The sequence below is a fragment of the Pseudopodoces humilis genome, chromosome 17 (genome assembly GCF_049639895.1).
Source record: "Pseudopodoces humilis isolate 2021_Gansu_Grassland_sample_001 chromosome 17, ASM4963989v1, whole genome shotgun sequence".
Lineage (NCBI taxonomy): Eukaryota > Metazoa > Chordata > Aves > Passeriformes > Paridae > Pseudopodoces > Pseudopodoces humilis.
The window spans coordinates 9,781,832-9,797,979 of NC_142216.1; the positions used below are offsets into that span (position 1 = coordinate 9,781,832).

The following is a 16,148-nucleotide window of genomic DNA, read 5'->3' on the forward strand; positions in this document are numbered from 1 at the left end:
CCCTGAAAATGGCCCAGCTCCATCTCTGTTCCCCTCTGATAGCAGAGTACTCCCTGCCTGACCTTTTGTCACCAGGAGAGTGTAGCTCTGGACCCAGTCCAGCTTCCCTGGAAGCTGTGAGGGCTAATTTGTGTGTGTGAGGGAGAGTTAGGAAAGACGTCAGCTCCCTAATTCACGAGAGCCTCTCCACGCCCCGCAGTCAGTCCCCACGGGGGAAGTCTTGCTGCTTCACTGACCCCTGGCCCTCTGACAGCTCCTTTGGACACTCACCAGTTATCACACACAGCCTCACCTGCTCACAGATCTCTTTCAAATTTTCCCTTCCCTTCCCACTGCTTTTGCCTCAATCAGGATACGGGGAATCGAAATTTTAACAAGACGGGGAGTTAGCACAAAATTCTAAGTTAAATTCTGGGTAGTTCTAATTTAGCTAATTCAGACTAAATGGGGACTTTCATCGAATCAGTATAGTTTGGGTTGGAAGGGCCCTTTAAAAGTCACCTCGTCTGTTTTCCCCGCAGAGCTGGGGACTCTGGCAGCCAGGCTGCTGCAGGTGTCTCGGTTCGTACCGCGGCTGGCACTGGTGCATTTGGCGGATGCCGCAGCCGGGGGCCGGCGCGGTCCCTGCAGCTCGGGGCCGGCCCGGCGGAGCCCCCGGTGCCGGGTCCGGAGCGCGGCTCCGCAGCCCGGGCCGCCCCGCCCGCCGCGGCCGCCCCGCCCCGGCGCCCCCCGCCCGCCGTCACGCAGCCGCCGCCGCCGCAGAGCCCGGGGAGGCAGCGGCCAGGGGCAGCCGGAGGAGGCCGAGGCGGAGCGGAGCGCGCAGCTGCCGCCGGGCCGGAGGCAGGTAGGGCTGAGCCGGGCGGGGGGTCCCGGGCCGGCCCTTCCGAGCCGCGGCGCGATGCGGGCGGGGGGGGCCGGTGGCGCGTGGGAGCGGGGGTAGCCCGCGGCGCCCCGGGCGGGTTTGCTCACCCACGGCCCGTGGGAACCGAGATAAAACCGTGCCCTTACGTAATGCCGGGCATTGCGACACGGGGGCCTGCTGGGGAGGCGCGGCTGGCCGGGAGGGACATCGCGGGTAGCGGGACAGCGAGCGCGGCGGGGTCCCGGCGCCGCATCCGGGATGCCGCCGGTCGCAGCGCGGAGGCCGAGCTCAGAGAACCGGGAGCTGGCCCCGTGACGGGAGCGGAAAGGTCACTGGGCCACGGCCGGCGTGCGGCTCCTGACGAGCGCTTCAGCAAGCGGGATCTTTCTGCTCCGTCTCGGGAAGCAAAGGTCGAAGGTGGTTGTACCTGCACGGATTTAACACCGTCTTGGCTCTGACATCCCTTTCACCTCGCTCCTCCGCACCCCCGGGATCCTTCTGGCGGGTTGGCAAATTCATTCTGATATGTACCAAAACCCCAAGCCTCAAGCCAAGCAGCCAAACTGATTTCTTCTTCCATTTTATTCTGCTTATTCTCAGAATGTAGCTTTTTACTTGTGGGGGATAATGCCAATTAAAAAAATCCCCATGTCTCTGCTTTCCCCTCCTGTACCTAGCACTGTGGGGCCACAGCAGGAGCTGCCTCGATTCTGCCTTGTCACAGCCCTTGCTGGGAACAGCTCTTGTTGGAGGGGTTAAAGTCTTTGAGTCATTCAGTCTTTAGGTAACTGCAAAAAAAAAAACCCAAAAAACCAAAAACCAAACAAAAAACCAAAACCAACAAACACACACACAAAAAAAAGGTAACAAAAATTTCAGAAAATGGAGTGGAGCTGACTCATCATCAGTGACCAATGCAGGGTTGTGTCTCTGGGGAATATATATAGTGATTCCAGCAGAAACAGATCCCAGCTTGTTTCTCTGATGGCTTAGTGAGAATAGAGGTGTGTTCCAATTTGTTTTGTTGGGTTCAGTGGATGGTTGAATAATCACCTTTCTCATGGCATTCCACCTATGAATTTTTGTCAGAAATGGGCTTTTGCACTATTGCATTGACATTCCAGAATAATACCTCCCCCCAGCACTCTCCATCAAAGGTTTGCACTGATCCACCTTTTGTTCCTGCCCACATTTGGGGGTGTGAAGGTGTGGGGAACATCACTGTTGGCTGCTGTAGCAGCAGGGGGATGTCCTCAGCCCTGGCACTGTTGGGACACACAGCTCAGGCCCTTGTGGGCTTAGAATCTGCTGCAGGTAGGGAAAAACACATCCACCGGTGTAGCAGATGCTCCTCTTCTGTGTCAGCTAACACATTGTGCTGGAAGACAAAATTCCACTTTAATTACTCATTCCCGTTAATCTGGTGCTGGGTGTTCCTGCAGTGGGGCTGGGAACGAGGGACAGGTCCCTTCCTGAGTGTGCTGCCGAGGCGTGTGCTGACCTGGGCCCTGCCGGGCTGGTGGCACCGAGTGGGACAGCAGCACTGCTCTTCTCCTCCTCCACGGGTATTTAACAGAAACAGTTTAATTTAACATGTAGGGACTGTGGTTCTGTGTTCTTCCCTTGCAGTTTAGTAACTAGCTACAGTTTAGTAGCTACAGGAAGCTGTGACATCCCCCAGGTTCACTTAATTGATACTTTTATGTGATAGTTTATTAAGGGGTTGCCATGCAACACTGCAGTTCTTTATGTATACCCATACAATTAAGAAAAAGGCTGTCTCTTTCTTTAATTCCGTAATTAGTATAGCCTAAATAATAATATTTACATTTGCTTTTAAGGGGTTTATTTCCTTTATGCTCATCTGTTTATTGGGCTACAGAGGTACTGCCTAAACTCTTTAAATCTACTCCATCATGCATGTAATTTCAGAGCAAAACTCCAGAAGGAAGGCTGGGATCCCTCAAGTATCACAGGGGCGCTGCACAGCCATATAATGCCTGCAACAAAAGAAATTGTGGACTCCCAGTCTTAAATTTTGAGTCATAATGGTGCATGGATTATATGATATTGGCACAGTAGCAAGTTGGGACAAAAAGTGTTGTTAAGTATTGTGTCTAAAAATGCTGAGTATTTACAAACCATATGCTTTTACTGGCTTCTCAAAAGCCTAGGGAATGTGCCCAACCTGATGTTTCACTTCTGTGTGACTGTATATGTATTTATGGGTAAATGTGTTCTTAAGTCTGTACAGTCTGCTGAACCTGATCTGAAGCAGACTGTAGACATGACTTGAAGGGATTTGGGATTGGGACCATAAAACCGAAAGTGTGGAGCCAGCACCGAGCTCCCCTGGGAGCCTGGGATGTTGTACAGGGATGTTGGTGCCTCCAGCCAGCCATGGGGTGTGGAGGAAGCTGGGCCCTGCTCTGTCTGAGAGTAAAACCCCATCCTTTGTGGTGTATTGACACAACAAAAATTGGCTGTGAAATGACACTGCCCAGGCTGGAGGTGCACAAAGGCACCTAAAAACTGCTTAATTCCAAGGAATAAGTTTTCCTTTAATGAAGGAGATAAATGCCAAGTAAATTAGTATTCTTTTTAACCTTGAGGCAAAAGACCCTCATGTGGGTTTTTCCCCATGCAGACAGACTGTACCTCGTTGCATAACCCCATGCTGTCTGTCCCTCCCAGCTGTTCCCAGCAGCTGGAACGTGTCCACCCTGCAAGTAGCATCTTTTCATGCTTGTGGAGACTGGGAGCTAGAATATTCAGAACTACTGGTACTGTCAAGAAATGTTGCATGAGTTCAGATTTATTGGGAAAAAATGTGTCTACATAAGGATAAATCCAACCTTTTTTTACTTTCTTAGCCTTGAATCTGACTTTCATTGTCTTTATGGGAATTTTATTCTTATAATGGGTTTGATTCTTAACTTAAATTTTTAGATTGTTCCTTTCCTCATGTAAATATCATAAACCTGATAAATATGTGCAGGGAAGGTTTAACCTAGGCATGTATGACAGTTAGCAAGCAGCGATGAGTTCTCCTTTGGTTGCAGCCAACTCTTGTATTTGCCAGGGCATCCTGTGGGTTTGCTACTTTATCGACTGCATTTGATTTAATTGTTCAAAAAAACTGTATCACAGAGTGGAAACTTTGCCATCTCTGACCCTGGAAAATATTGAAATTTGGCCTGCTGTAATGAAGTCTTCACTGAAGCTGCCTTTTGGGTCCTGCAGCTCCAAAAGGAACTCCTGATTTTTTTCCCTGTGGCAGTTGTAAATCAGGCACTCCTGGAGGTATGCTCACAGCAGCACTTGGAGCTTACTTCTCCTCAGTTCAGGTTTTCTTCAGTCATCACTTGTGCAATGGTGTTTCTTACTCCAGAAAATCAAAATATTTTCCCATGTAGAACACGTTACAGATGCTCTACTTGGCCTGCTATATGGGGGCGTTGAGGTCCATAGTCACGCTGAGCTATTTGCACTGTTGGACAAGGATAAAAGCAATTGAATTCATTTCAGTCCAAACCTAATCTGAGTTAATGTGCAGGGATCCCACTGGTGAAAAGCAAGGGCACTTGGCCATGGCCATTCCTTGATCCTTTAAGAGTTTGAATCCCTGCTAAGCATGCTTGTCTTACAACCTGTACTCGCATAGGATGTAATCAGTTTTGTTTTCCATCTGTTAAACAAGAGGCTTCTTATTAGCCAGTGCAAACAGAAATAATTATTTTTGTTTTGTTCTTGCTGACAACAGCAAGGTTAACCAGCAAGTACACAGCTCCTAGCGTTTTCCACACTCAGCAATTTTAGACACCTTGCTCTGTGTGTGATATATGGTTTGCCTTACAACCAGCAGGGATTTGGCTTTCAGTATTGTCCACTAATTATAGTAATTGTCTAAGTGGAGCTCTCATGTCTCCCAGTGTTCTGGGCACAGACTGCAGCAGTGGAGCAGCCTGGCACAACTTGTGCACCTGACAAACCTGGCCACATCCAGAGGGGATACACAGTTTTGTTAGGGAACAAAACTTGGCTTTGTGGGTTTGGAGGAGGGAAAAACATGACTGAGAAAATCTAACCCTAAAGCATACAGCATTTATTTATGAAGAAAATATTTTGATTTTATGAAGTGACTCAAAAGGGACTGTTGATAAAATAGATCTGATAGATTCCGAGATGCAGCTGGCAGAGCAGTGCATTATCTTTCAAAGCAATCCTTATTTGCTTTTTCAAGTATAGAGATTTGCAATATTTTTAATTTTTGATGATGCTAAATGGCAATATCCATCAGAGGGTTCTCATGGGGCTGGGCTGCTCTTGCAAGGCAGAAGCATTTGCTGTACACAGACAGCTCTTAGTGACTCCTGCCATCCCTCTCCTGAGTCGTACCTGACTTTAGGGGGTGATTTCCAAGCAGGGCATTTTATCTGCTTCCACTGACTTCAATGAGGAGCAGAGGAATTACTCAGATGAATATGGTAATACTTTCTTAGGGGTTTTTTTTGCTTATGTTTTTTGGGGTTTTTTTCCCCCTTTTTCTCCCTGTTTTGTTCCCTCTAGGACAGGGATTCTTTATGCAATAGCAATATCTTGCTTTAACAGGCACCAGCTTGTTGTCTGGAGTGCTTGAGGTGCTGAGTGACTGCTGAAAGTCCCTATCTGATCTTGATGGGGTGGTGAGCTTGTCTGAGAACTGCATCCTGGTCAGCAGCCAGAGATATTAAAGCACCCTCGTGTTCAGAGCTAGTGGGTTTGTGTGGGATTTAAAGGTGTAGTTTCTGCTAACATTGAATAATCTGGAGTAAGAATATCAGGCAATTTTTTGCTAGCATTGAATACTCTGGAGTAAGAATGTCTGGAAGTTTTTTAAGTATTTGCATGCATACGTAGTAAACTGCTTATTACTTTTGAATAGCCAAAACATTTGTGAATGTGGAATTTAGTGGAACATCTTATATTGAGAGGATTAGCTTTATAAGTACAGTTTATCTCCTTTGCTGTGTAGAATTTGGAAATCTTGTCTACAAAGACAGAAGATGTGCACCATTTCAGATAGCTTAATTTTGTTTCCCCTAAAGAAATTACTTTATTTGAATACGGGAGTAGAAATTATTGTACTTGAATAAAAAAGATTTGCTTGGTTTGTTCCCCTCAGGATCCTATTTTCTCCTCCATGTATGGTGAGACAGTTTTCCCAGTGGCTGAGAAAATGGGATGTATTTATCTCTTTTGCAGGAGGCCGCTGAACTAAGAATGTCAGGGCCTGCTGAGGATGGGAAAGTGAGGAGCTCCATGGCAGTGTGGGAACCCCTAAGAAACGAAACACAGTGGAGAAAGCTGCCCCTGCAGTGTCCCCACCACTGGGCTGTGCCTTTGCAGGGAGCTCCAGTCTGTATTTTGCTGCTGAAGCGGGGTTGTGGCTGCCCTTCTGATGGCCTGACTTCACAAGGTGGCCTCCCTGCAGCCTCAATTTTCCTCAGCAAGCTCATTTTTTATCAGGTGCACAGAAAAAACCTTGAAAGTCAATGTCTAAGGAGGCATCTTAACCCATTAATAGAGATAGCAAAGTCAAAGAGAACGGAAGCATAAGAATGACCATTTATTCATTTTGCTGACATAAATGTTATCCATTTGCTGTTCTGAATTAGGGGAAGAGAGATGTTCCTTATGGTAGATGCTTGTTCTGGTTACATTTCCTTAGTGAATGAGTTGGGGCCCTAATGCTTCACATCAGAATGCAGAGATCAATGTGAGAAACAGGATTTTTTTTCCTGAAAAACCATTTCCAAGAAATGGTTTGTAAAAAACATAAGTTCATTCATGCAGTTACACTGATAAGAAAACAACAGTTAACTCTTTGGAAAGGCATAGAAGGTTCCTTTTCTTTTAATATATATTTGCTCTGCAGCCTGTTTCACATCCTCAGTGGCAACTGCATGGTCATTGCTGCTGCTGGCTCCTGAGCAAGATGAACTCACACTGTTTGCAATAGCTGTTTTCTTCAGGCTGTATTTAATTGGTGGGTGGGAGGATACAAAATGAAAGGGGCTGAAATGGGCTTAAGTTTCTTGTTGCTTAAATTAACTAAGTACGTTTCTGAACACTGTAGTTTCCTTTTTTTATTTCTTAAATTTTCCTTTCCAGAAAATGGCTATTCCACCTGCTTATGCTGACCTGGGAAAATCTGCCAGAGATATTTTCACCAAGGGATATGGTAAATAAAGCCAAAATAAGTTTGGTCTTTTACTGTCTACCTGATTCCTGAAATTGTTAGGATTTTATTACTTTTCCCTGAGAAATACTTCAGTTATTTCCATTAGAATCCACAGAATCACAGCTTCACATTGCCCTAGCTGTTTGGAAAAGGAGGGCAACTTACTTTTCTTTTTATAAAGTTCTTCCTGTTCCCCATAGAACTGTTGTTGGTTTTGGGAGGAAATTGTGTGCTGTATTTTGGCTGCACCTTGTATTGATAAATAGGATCACTGATGGCAGTAGTTTGCTTGTGAACAGAACGTTGCTCACTGTGAGTAAAATATTATTATTTAATTTCACCCCAATTATATAGCTGAGGTTAATAGGATTCATCAGTCAAGTGCTATCTGAAGTGAGTACAAGCTGTTTCTTAATACACATGATTTGATAACTGTGTCCTTGGTTTAACTATTTAATAGTTCACTGGTGGTTTAGAAGAGAGTTTTAAAAAATAAATCAGAAATTATTTTCAAATCAACATATATGTGATTCATATTTTTTACTCACTCTGTAGGTTTTGGGTTAATAAAGCTTGATTTGAAAACAAGATCTGAAAATGGACTGGTGAGTTTGGAGGCACATTGAAATCCAAAAAATTGTGGTGGTTTTGTGATTATTATATATTTATTTTTAAAATAAATATATTTGTATTTATATGAACTAATATTTAACAGATTATAATGACTGATACATTCTACAAGTATAAGCAGTTGCCTGATTGCATATATTAGATATCAACAAGTACATATATTATATGTATAAATTATTTTCTTTTAGGAATTTACAAGCTCCGGTTCAGCAAACTCAGAAACAAGCAAAGTCAGTGGTAGTTTGGAAACAAAATACAAATGGGTGGAATATGGACTGATGTTCACAGAAAAGTGGAACACTGACAACACACTAGGCACTGAGATTACTCTTGAAGATCAGGTAATTTTTGGCTCCAAAAAAGCAATTTGCAAATTCCCCTACACTGCTCTCTAATTAGCAATCCAACCAGTGAATTTCTTTTCTGTTCAGCTTGCACGGGGCCTGAAGCTGACCTTTGACTCCACCTTCTCTCCTAACACTGGGTAAGAAGTGAGTAGGCTAAAGTGACAAAAAAGGCATTTTTGATTTTTTTGTCCTGAGATTTCGAGACAGGTAATAATCAGCCTTTATATGATGAAATCATGTACATCTCACTTAAATCTCAGTATTTATAATCCCTTTTTAATCCTTAACTATAGTAAGCAAACTTAAACACAATAGCTTGAAAACGATACTTTGAATTAGAGAGTGAAGAAAAAGTTGTGGTTTTGCTCCATATTGTATTTCTGGCCATGTCAGAGGATGAGCTGCTGCCTTAATAAAAGCACTAAACATGTCAGCTATAATGCAAAGCTTAACAAGCTCCAGGGGCCAGTTGGCCACAGCTCTGATAGGCTGACACAGAACTGGGCTCTTGTCCCAAGCTGAATTTGTCATCTGAATTCTTGCAGGCCACAGTGTGCCTTGGTGGTGGATGGGTATTTCTGACATGGTGATTGGATGCTATGTTTTATGTGGGCCAGAGGGATTAAGCAGCAGCTGTAAGTCTAGATGTTGGTTTATTTTTTTCCCCTGATTATCTTTGTGCAAGCAGTGCTATCAGTGAGTCAAAATACTCTGCACATCAGTTTCCCAAAGCAGCATACTGCACTGCAGCCTCTCAGGGCAATAGTCCCAGGGGAGCTTGCACCCTGTGTTTTAGATTTAGTGTTCTGCCTTGTTGACTACTTTCAGTCCACTCCTAATTCTAGATTAACGAGACATTTTTGTTAATCAGAATAATTGCAAGTAGCTTTTTATAATTATTTCTTAACTGCTAGGATTCTTAGAGAAATTAAAAGGAAAAACCTTGTTCAAGAATGATGTTACAGGTCTAGAACTATTTCTTGGGCACTTCACAGACACAGTGCCTCGAGAGGACTGTTAAATATGGATATATGGGCTTAGTTTGACAGTGATGCACCATGTCTGAATATGAGACTTCTTTTCCCCCTCCTTATTACTTACTGACTGTGATGAATCTTTCAGCAGGTAAAGTAATTTTTTGGAGCACTCTGTGTTCTGTCCCTGTGACATTGGTGGGAGAGGTACTGCTGACTTTTACAGAAGTTGTAGATGAGTGCTTTTGGCACTCCTCCACTTTATTTCTGATTCTGCAAAACACAAGAAATTCCTGTGTCTGACCTAATAATAATAATACAAGAGAGAGGAGTCTCTGTGTGGGTCTGATACAGCACCGATACTGTTCTTGGAGGTTGTTTTAGTTAGCTGACATGAAAAGTTGATTTGAAATTTCAAATTAGCCTGATTTTTCCAGAAAGATTTCAGTAAAGATTTTGTGAAAGACAGAAGACACTTGTGAAAAGGGAAGAAAAAAATCTTAAATAAGAGTAGCTGAATGTATTAGACATAACTCTCTTGCCTTGAGAAGGTCTGCACCCTTGATGTAAATCAACCTTAGGATACATGAGAAAATACTGTTCTGGCCAATAGTATAAAAATAAACAGGTGACTCAGGAAAGTTTATTTCTGCCTTAACCTGGCAGCTTTCTGGTGGTTGTAGATGGCTTTAACCATTGATGTTCACAAAGTACCATAAGGAGAAATGGGGATATCAAGGCCACTGAAACAGCGTGTTTGCTTCACAGCAGAGACTTTCCCTCAGGAAACTGCAAAGTAGTGATTTCCTAATGTCTGTCACAGTAAATAAAATTAACCAGTTCACTAGGACTGTCTAAAAATTGTTTGCCTGGAACAGGCAAAAGTTACTTGCTTGGGACAGGCAAGCAAGTCCACTATTGTGGACTTCTGGTGGCAAACCTGTAGTCTTCTACAGTATCCATTCCTTCCCTTTATGTACCAAATTTCCAAAACCATCATATCAGTTGGAGATGAGGATATGGTTTTGTCATTTCCCATCTGTGTGCAGCTGTTTTTCAGAAAACAGTCCAGAAGTGCTTTGTGGGCCACCACACCACACTTTATCGCTCCTTTACAAATTCACTGTAGCTGACTTAGGATTTTGTAAAGGTGAACACTAAGAAGGTGACATACCATGTGGCTCTCCGGGGATGTACACATTGTACTTCAGGAACTATTACACTGACTTAAAGTGATATGATGGAATTGCTACCTACAATGTATCTTTGCAAAGTTACGATATCTTTCTTTTTTCTTTAGGAAAAAGAGTGCTAAAATTAAGTCGGGGTACAAAAGGGAACACATCAACATTGGCTGCGACATGGATTTTGATATTGCGGGTCCTTCAATACGTGGAGCTCTTGTGCTTGGCTACGAGGGGTGGCTGGCAGGCTACCAAATGACTTTTGAGACAGCAAAGTCTAGAGTAACCCAGAGCAACTTTGCTGTTGGCTATAAGACTGATGAATTCCAGCTTCATACTAATGTGTAAGTACTGTCAGACAGGCACTAAAAAGGAATTTGGAAGGATTTTGCCGCTTACTAAACAGTGAAAGGGTCAAAGGTTCAGCAATGGTGAACAAAGGAATGGTGAATTTGAAATTAATTCTTCATTAAAGATGTCAAGCTGTATTTTTTCAGCTGCATTACCTTTTCTTTGAATTGTGTGGGTGAGGGAGTGCGTGATGGAAGGAACTGGAACTCACTGAGCACCCAAGGGTCCAGTGTCTGTCTAGCAGATAAGGACTATTAGAATTCATTAGTGATACAATAAAAAATATAAGTTATAAAAATACTCTTTGTCAAAGCTGAAATAAAAGCAATGCTTTCCTTTTACACCTGTCAGCATCAAACAAAATGGTGGTTTGATGTGTAGATGAAAAAGTTAATCAGAGGATGAACAAGCAGGAAAAAAGCGAGTGACTGGAAGAGACAGGAACTGGGTTTGTTTTAGTACTGGAAGGGATATGGTGTAAAAGTTTATTTGGTATTGCAACTTCTAATTTTTACACAAGTATTTGTCCGTTCTGAATGTATCAACAATGGGAAGCCAGGATCAAATTCCATGAAAACCTTAATTTCTCTGTCTCCTGTTCCTCCTAAAAAGGCAATTTATACCATTGCGGAAGACAGTTTTTTTGAGATTAGGCAATCCCTAATCCGTTCTCCTGGCCCGCCCTTTCTGTGCCCTTGGGTAATTGGATATTTTGCATGTAGCAGAGCTATTCCAGGCTGTTTTCATCTGGGGGCTGAACAACCATTCTGCCTTCCTGTAGCTACATCTTCAAAGACCTTCTGTTCTGTTTCATGCTGTTTTGCAGTGATCTGGTTTAGGAAACTTCTCCTGCCTTACAGAACAATCAAACCCCCACAGCCCAGACAGTGTGTTTGAAGGATTGCCAAAGCTCAAAAATGTGGGCAGAAAACTTCCATCAAAATAATATGTGAGGTCCCCTTCCACTCAGGAGTTAGAAGTTACTCCTTCAAGTGCAATGACTTTCAACTTAGTTGTGCTGTAGCAGTTCAAAACACTGTATTGGTTTTTGCTATAAAATGCTGTGGTTATTATTACTCTTAATTAAAGCAACAGCAGAAACTCATAACAGCAGTGGGGGCTCAGATCTCCTTCTGCTATTCCTGAGGGTCTGTTTCTCAGGTTGCTGTTATTGTACAAAACCACAGATGTATGGTAAGCATAGAAATCTTTCTTATTGTTAATAATAGATTATTTAGGTGATTGATGTATTTCATCTTTGAAAAGGTGTCAAAGCTTTTATATAATCCCAGAAAGAGTCATGTGTGGAACTCCCCTCACTAGGCTGTTTGGTTTTTACATCTACACAGGTCTATTTCACTGGGATGTTGTGGCAGAGCAGATAATGTAACTAGGTGGGGCTTGAGGCATGTTTTTTTTGTTCCTGGCATTACACAAACCAGCTGGGGACTCTGACAAGTTACTTGCCTTAAAGGTGCCTTAATATATTGATTTTCATAGGGGGTTAGTGTTTTGGGTTTTTTTAATCTACATAAAAGGCGCTGTTATCTGCATTAAAAAGTTCTATTATTACTATTAGAGTTTAAAAGAGACTTTATTATTATTATTATTCTTTAATAATAAAAACAAGGGAGGTAGGGCTGGATAATTTCTAGTTTTAAATATGACTTTCCTCATTTTTTAAGCATAGCTCAGACCGCCCCCCCCTAATGTTGCAGGTCAAGACAGAGCTGTGTGGGAACCTTGCACAAAATCTGCCTGTATAACCAGCTCTCCTCAGTCCTTTTTAATCCCTCCTTTTCTTGAGAGCCAAGCACATGCAGTTAATGTGAGCTTCAGTCTTATCTGAAGTAAGTATTGTAGTGTTTTTCTGGAAGAATTGCTCTAACAATTTAAAAGGCTGTTGCTATTGCTTGAACTTTTAAATAGGCCTATCACCGCTGTTTGTGCAACTGTTACAAACTGAAGAATATCAGACCAAAGGGGTAAAAGGGAAAAGATCCTAAATCTACCCCTTTTTGTAATCACTAAAGGTCTGGTGTACTCTAATAATTGGAACCAGATGATTTCACAGTTTAGAAATAACCCCAGATCTTCCTGGGGTTTAAAGACTGTTTTCTACAATATGTTTGTATTTAAGAAAATAAGCAAAAATGGAAATTCAGATGCTCACTGGTTTATAAGGAGTGCAAGGCCTTTAGGAGTCTTTTGGTCTTGTTTTTATGATCTGCATGCTCTAACGTTTTGTGTTTTATTTACCAAACTTTATTCCTGTGTGACATTGGGAGCAATAGTAATTGGAAGTTATGCTACTCGTCTTTCAGCTGTGGGCCAGTGCTCTCTGCAAAGCCAAATTAGTTCAATTTCTATTTCTAGTCCATAGACCATAGCACAGATGTACCATAAGGACTGTTGCAAATGGAATTCATTTGCAAAAGCCCATAGACTTGCACAGTAAATTGGCATCTTCACCTGTGATACAGTTCCTAAAGCCTGCTGACAGGGCAGTTTTGGGGTGATTCGGGCTCTGTGACCGGGGTACAGCCCTCTCAGGGCACAAGGAGACATTTGCCAGGGAAAAGAATTATTTCAGAGACATGCAGGGAAAAATAAATCTCTACTACAAAGATTCCCATCTACAGGAAAGGGAAAATTGGAAGCTGTGATTGTTGGTCTAATTTTTGATAGTTTGTCATGGGTTTTTCTCGGTTTCAGAACTTGTTGAAATATAATAATCTGCAATGAATTGAAGCATCTAAAAATACCTTCATAACCAATCTGGCCTAATGTCTCTATCTTGGTTGTTACAGGGATAGTTAATGAGGTGTAAGTGGATGTTGTGCAAATACAGCTCTTACTGGAAAAATAAAAGATGATTCTTTTGGGGTGCTTTTTAAAAGTCCACTAATGCATTCCTTCCAGGAATGATGGAACAGAATTTGGTGGCTCCATTTACCAGAAGGTGAATGATAAACTGGAAACTGCTGTGAATCTTGCTTGGACAGCTGGAAATAGCAACACTCGCTTTGGAATAGCAGCCAAGTATCAGATTGACTCAGATGCCTCTTTTTCTGTGAGTCCTGTGCATGTACATTTATATGCATTTGAAAATAAGTGCTTGTAATGGAAATGGAAGGTAGTCTTTCCATCAGCAGAGCATGGTCTGCGCTGTGTCGTTGGCACATGGATCTGTTTGTTTTGGTTTTGGCAGCCTGAGAGCACAGCTATTGGATTTTCCTTAAAAGAGACACAGAATGTTTTACTGTATTACTAGGCACTATTTTGAGACTGTTTTTGTGTCAGTCTGGAAAAAATTCAAAATTATGTTAATAAACCCATTATTTGCTACAGTGACTGTAGATTCTTTGAGATTTTGGATTTAAGTTACAGAAAAATTAACTCTAGATTTATTTTGATTTTAAAACTTGAAATCTTTACATGCTTAAAGGCTGTTGCATAATTCTAAGGCATAGAGGGCTTTGAAGAAAGATACTAAATTATTTACTAAATTTATTGTTTATTATTAAATAATGCTTTATTGTTTCCCTTTAAGGCTAAAGTGAACAACTCCAGTCTGATTGGGTTAGGATACACTCAGACTTTAAAGCCAGGTAAGTTTATGCAGAAAAAGGTCATAATCAATAAAGTGATACTTTAATCTTAAAATATCAGCAGTTTTTTGGTTATAAAGGATGATGGATTTTGTAAGCTTTTCCTTGATTGGCAAGCCAATGACGAACTTTTCTAGGGACTCTTCTGTTAATTTTGGCTATCTGTTTTAAGCAGAATTATTAGAGACTATTGTCCACTGACCAGTCAAATAGTCTTTCATGTTGATATAAAATATGTCTATAATTATTTGTGTCACACATAAGTAACTAAATTTTTAATATTTCAGAGGCTCTTATTACTGAGTTTATTCTTAAAAATGTGACTTTCTTAAGGTCCCCTGGTCCAGGAAGAGGGCAATCTTACTGCTGCAAAATTTGTTTTAATGTAGTGTAATAAATCTGCTGCCAGAATACTGAGCAGATTGAGACATGAGATATTTACAGCAGATGGGGCTTTGGCTTTTTTATACCCAGATTTTAAAGTGGTTTAGAAAGGTGAGTATGTATCAAGGTCCCAGGTTTTTATAATTCTGAACTCTAAAATTAGATTAATCAGTAGACCATCAGCAGCAAATTGGCTCAGAGGTTTTTAATTAGTTGGGAGTGATAAAAAGCAGAATCAATCATCATGGTTTATTATAAAGTTCATAATTCAGAAAGATTTCGTATCTGCAAATTGTTTTAAGATGCCCAGTCCTTCCAAGGCCAGCTGCAAAATCCCCTTAACTTGGCTACCAAATAAATTAAAGCAGTAACAGACATGGCACTTAGTGAACATAAAGCTCATTCCAAGTTTTAAGTTAACTTTTCTCTCCCTTTTCTCTATTTTGCAGGTATCAAACTGACGTTGTCAGCTTTGCTGGATGGCAAGAATGTCAATGCAGGAGGTCACAAACTTGGTCTAGGATTGGAATTTGAAGCATAAGGAGTGATTTCACAATTGCTAATCTGAAAATACAGCATAGCTACCTTCAGAAAATAGCATACCTTTCAGTGTTTTGTCTGGGGTGCAAGTGTTGCTACGTATCTGTCCTGCTAGTCCTGGTTAAAGACAGCTAAGCTTTAAAAATGATGTTGTTAAAGAAGTGGAGACAAAATCACAAATGAAAAATCCTAGCTTTTTTTCCTTTATGTAATTGCTCATTACATCTGCCAACTGCCATGTGATAAGAAGGAACGTGTTGATTACCTCTACTAATATATTGATGGCACAAGGAATGTGTTAATGTATTATAAAACATGGGAATTGCAGACCACTGTATTGTACTGTTCATTGTGTAAGCAAAATGTTCAGTCATCGAAGGTTTCAGTCAACGAGGGAATGTGCAAACTTGTCTGAAAAAGGGATTTTAAAATTAATTATTTTAGATATGTGTTTCATCAATGATTTGTCTTACTTGGTTATCCCACACCTACTGCTGTCTCCAGAATGCTTTAGGTTGTTTACCTTGTCCAAGTTTTTGTGGAGGAGATTTGATGTGAATCAGCGAATACTGCCTGTCCTGTGTTGTGATTCCTCCCCCTTGCACTGATGGAAAATCTTGTAAAATGGACATAATCAGGGAAGAGTCTTTGCAACTGCAATCACATAGTTGCATCACTAATTCTAAAATGGAGTTTTCTTCTATTACCACTTTTTTTTTAGCAACTAAGTGGGTACATTTTTAGAGAGTCTTCCATTTTGTGTGGAACTAGACCTCAAAATGCTGTACTTGACACTACTAAAAATGGATAAAAACCCTAAACCTGACTTGAATAAAATACTGAAATGTCATCTTTTACTCTGTCTTTATATTAATTGTGAAAACAATTTCATCCACATTTGTGGCTCAGGCAGAAGACTGGCAACACAAACCGAAAGTACTTAGCAGAATTAAATTCTAGGTGTGGCACTGTTCTTAGTGCTGTCTAAGCTCTGACAACTGCACATTACATGTGTTTATCCCATGGATAAAACAAGATAACA

The 16,148-nt window shown here is 41.5% G+C and overlaps 1 protein-coding gene across 3 annotated transcripts; it reads left to right on the plus strand.

Moving 5' to 3' along the window:
- Positions 1-733: 733 nt before the first annotated feature.
- VDAC1 (voltage dependent anion channel 1) lies at positions 734-15,956 on the plus strand. Of its 3 annotated transcripts, none has more exons than XM_088063543.1 (9): positions 734-844; positions 7,016-7,085; positions 7,641-7,690; positions 7,904-8,056; positions 8,147-8,199; positions 10,337-10,564; positions 13,494-13,644; positions 14,125-14,186; positions 15,016-15,956. In XM_088063543.1, the coding sequence occupies exons 2-9, from the start codon at positions 7,019-7,021 to the stop codon at positions 15,098-15,100; spliced, it is 849 nt and encodes a 282-aa protein (XP_087919669.1). In that variant the 5' UTR covers positions 734-844; positions 7,016-7,018; the 3' UTR covers positions 15,101-15,956. The 3 variants fall into 3 exon arrangements, with proteins under 3 accessions (XP_087919669.1, XP_005523555.1, XP_087919668.1); XM_005523498.2 differs by having other exon boundaries at positions 14,125-14,182; XM_088063542.1 differs by having other exon boundaries at positions 770-840; positions 14,125-14,182.
- The last annotated feature ends 192 nt before the right edge of the window (positions 15,957-16,148 follow it).